A 3036-nucleotide genomic window follows, 5' to 3' on the forward strand; every position below is an offset into this window, starting at 1 on the left:
TGAGAGCCAGCACTTCTTCCTGAACAGCCCTTGCTCTGTGCCCAAGTCAAGCCATTGGGACTTTACAACAGATAATGATGATAGGAATAGCTTGTGAGATTGCCCAGGGGGTCTGAACTTGTGACTGCCTTTCATGAAGATGTTAATTTCTTGGATTAACGCGCTGGATTTTTTATTACAGAGATGTTTTCTTTGGAAAAATTGTATGAGGAAAGGCAGGATTTCCTAGGGCTGATGAAGCAACTTGCTAAAGTGGAAAGGAGAAGACAGGAAGTCATGCAAAGGGAGCTAAGAGTTTAAATAAATTTTCGGAGATTGGAGAAATAATATGCCAAGGTATTACATAAGCTTTGGCTTCTCTCTCTCTGGAGGAGTCCATTCCTGTGAACACTGTCATAACATTTCTTTCAGATCCTGAGACTCCAGCAGGATGTCTTATCAACAGCAGCAGTGTAAGCAGCCCTGCCAGCCACCTCCTGTGTGTCCCACGCCAAAGTGCCCAGAGCCATGTCCACCCCCGAAGTGCCCTGAGCCCTGCCCACCACCAAAGTGTCCACAGCCCTGCCCACCTCAGCAGTGCCAGCAGAAATATCCTCCTGTGACACCTTCCCCACCCTGCCAGCCAAAGTGTCCACCCAAGAGCAAGTAACAGCTTCAGGATTCATCAGGAGCATGAAAGGATAAGGATAATCGGCTCACCTTGTTCCACAGCTCCACCTGCATCTTCTCATCAAAGCTTACCATGGGTTCACAGGGAGCTTCTTTCCCCTCAGCCTGTGATCTGCCCATGATGTTCCCTGATAGCAAAAGGTTTCCTTTCTAAGACTGCCATACTGCCACTGTCCAGGTGGAGACTGAGCAAAGGAACCTTGGCTTTGTCAGTTCCCAGAGCTTCAGCAGAAAGAGCTGCAGCTGTGTACCTGGGAACCATCAGAGAATTCTGTTGATGTGTTCTGTGTCTGTCTTTCACCTGGGCATGAGCTTCTACCACCTGTGCAATTGTCACTTTTCTTTCACTCCCTGAATAAAGTATCTATGCATATATGTTTGTGAATGGGTCTTTAGTTTCTTTTCAAATCTGCTTTATTAGCAATGTGATATGACCATTTAGATTTATTCCTATCTTTCTGTGATCCTCAGGGAAGATCTTACAATTGTTGCTATATGAATTTTGGGTCATAGCAAGTATTATTTCTGTATCATTTTATACCCCTTTTATTTTTCTTCGTGTTTGATTGATTTGCAGAACATATTATTCCACTTCTCCAAATGTCTATCTTTTTACTGCAATGTGAACCAAACAATATTTACATCAGAAAATAGTCTAAGTCATAAAATCTAATTTCTATCTGAAATTTTGAAATTTGGTTGGCACAATACCTGACACATAGTAGCAGTCATTTTATTGAATTTGCTGCTAATAAGCAGCAATATATCATCGTTTCCACCAGAAGCACCATCATCATCATCATAATGATCATCACCCCCTGCTACAACCACCAAGATATTTGTTCCAGAAAGAGAGTGGCTTGGATGTAACTAATACAGGAAATAAGAAGACTCCCTATTGTTATTGTTAATTGATTCATAATACTTGTACATATTTTTGGGGTACATGTGATATTTTGTTACATGGATCAAATGTGTAATGATCACGTCAGGATATCAGGAAATTTAGGGAATCCATGACCTTGAGCATTTATCATTTCTTTCTTTCCTGGGAACATTTTAATTCCTCTCTTTTTGCTATTTTGAAAAATACAATACATTGTTGTAAACTGTAGTCACTGTACTCCGCTATCAAATATTTAAAGTTACCTCTTTTATGTCTTTCTACGTTTGTACTATTTAACTAGCATCTCTTCATTCTCCACCCCCTGAACATCTTTCCCTGCCTCTGGTAACTATCATTCTACTCTCTACCTTTATAGATCAACTTTTGTAGCCCCCACAGATGAGTGAGAACATGCAGTATTTGTCTTCCCCTGCTTGACTTATTTTACTTAACATAATGACCTCCAGTTCCATCCGTGTTGCTGCACATGACATGATTTTATTCTTTTTTACAACAAAATAGGATTTCATTGTGTGTCTATACAATATTTTCTTTTTCCATTTATTCGTTAATGGACACTTAGGTTACATATCTTTGCTATTGTGAATAGTACTGCAATAACCATGGGAGTTCAGGCATCCGCTTGATGGACTGATTTCTTTTCCTTTGGATAGATACACAGTAGTTGGATTGCAGGATTGAATGGTAGTTCTATTTTTAGTTTTTGGAGAAATCTTTGTATTGTTTTCCACTGCGGGTGTACTAATTTACATTCCCACCGGAAGTATATAGGCTTCTTTTTTCTTTGCATCCTGTCCAGTATCTGCTATTTTTTAAAATTTTTAATTTTAAAATCAGGGGTACATGTGCAGGTTTGTTATATCGGTAAATGCATGTCACCGGGGTTTATTGTACAGCTTGTTTCATCACTCTGTTATTAATCATAGTACCTACTAGTTATTTCTCCTGATCCTCTCTGTCCCCCTAACCTTTACCCTCCAATAGGCCCTATTGTCTGTTGTTCCCCTCTATGTGTCCATGTTTTCTCAGCATTTAGCTCCCTGTTATAAGTGAGAACATGTGGTATTTGATTTTCTGTTCCTGCATTAGTTTTCTGAGGGTAATGGCCTGTGGCTCTACCCATGTTCCTGCAAAGGACTTGATCTCTTTTTTATGGCTGCGTAGTATTTCATGGTATGTATGTATCACATTTTCTTTATCTAGTCTATCATTGATGGGCACTTAGTTTGATTCCATGTCTGCTATTATGAATAGTGCTGCAATGAACATAACATGTGCATGTATCTTTATGACACAGAATGGTTTACATTTCTTTGGGTATATACCAAGTAATGGGATTGCTGGTCGGAATGATAGTTCTGTTTTTAGCTGTTTGAGTAAATTGCCACACTGTTTTCCACAATGGTTGATCTAATTGACACTTCCCCCAACACTGTATAAGCATTCGTTTTTCTCTGCAA

General features: G+C 39.6%; 1 protein-coding gene across 1 annotated transcript; it reads left to right on the forward strand.

Annotated features, from left to right (window-relative positions):
- The first annotated feature begins 411 nt into the window (after positions 1 to 411).
- LOC101128883 (small proline-rich protein 2D) lies at positions 412 to 1044 on the forward strand. Its single transcript, XM_004026710.5, has one exon. The coding sequence runs from the start codon at positions 431 to 433 to the stop codon at positions 647 to 649; it is 219 nt and encodes a 72-aa protein (XP_004026759.1). The 5' UTR covers positions 412 to 430; the 3' UTR covers positions 650 to 1044.
- Positions 1045 to 3036: the final 1992 nt, after the last annotated feature.

This window comes from Gorilla gorilla, chromosome 1, assembly GCF_029281585.2.
Source record: "Gorilla gorilla gorilla isolate KB3781 chromosome 1, NHGRI_mGorGor1-v2.1_pri, whole genome shotgun sequence".
In the NCBI taxonomy this organism is placed as follows: domain Eukaryota; kingdom Metazoa; phylum Chordata; class Mammalia; order Primates; family Hominidae; genus Gorilla; species Gorilla gorilla.

Bases quoted from the DNA above. Each gene is read 5' to 3' on its own strand.
- LOC101128883 (XM_004026710.5), top strand. From the start codon at position 431: ATGTCTTATCAACAGCAGCAGTGTAAGCAGCCCTGCCAGCCACCTCCT.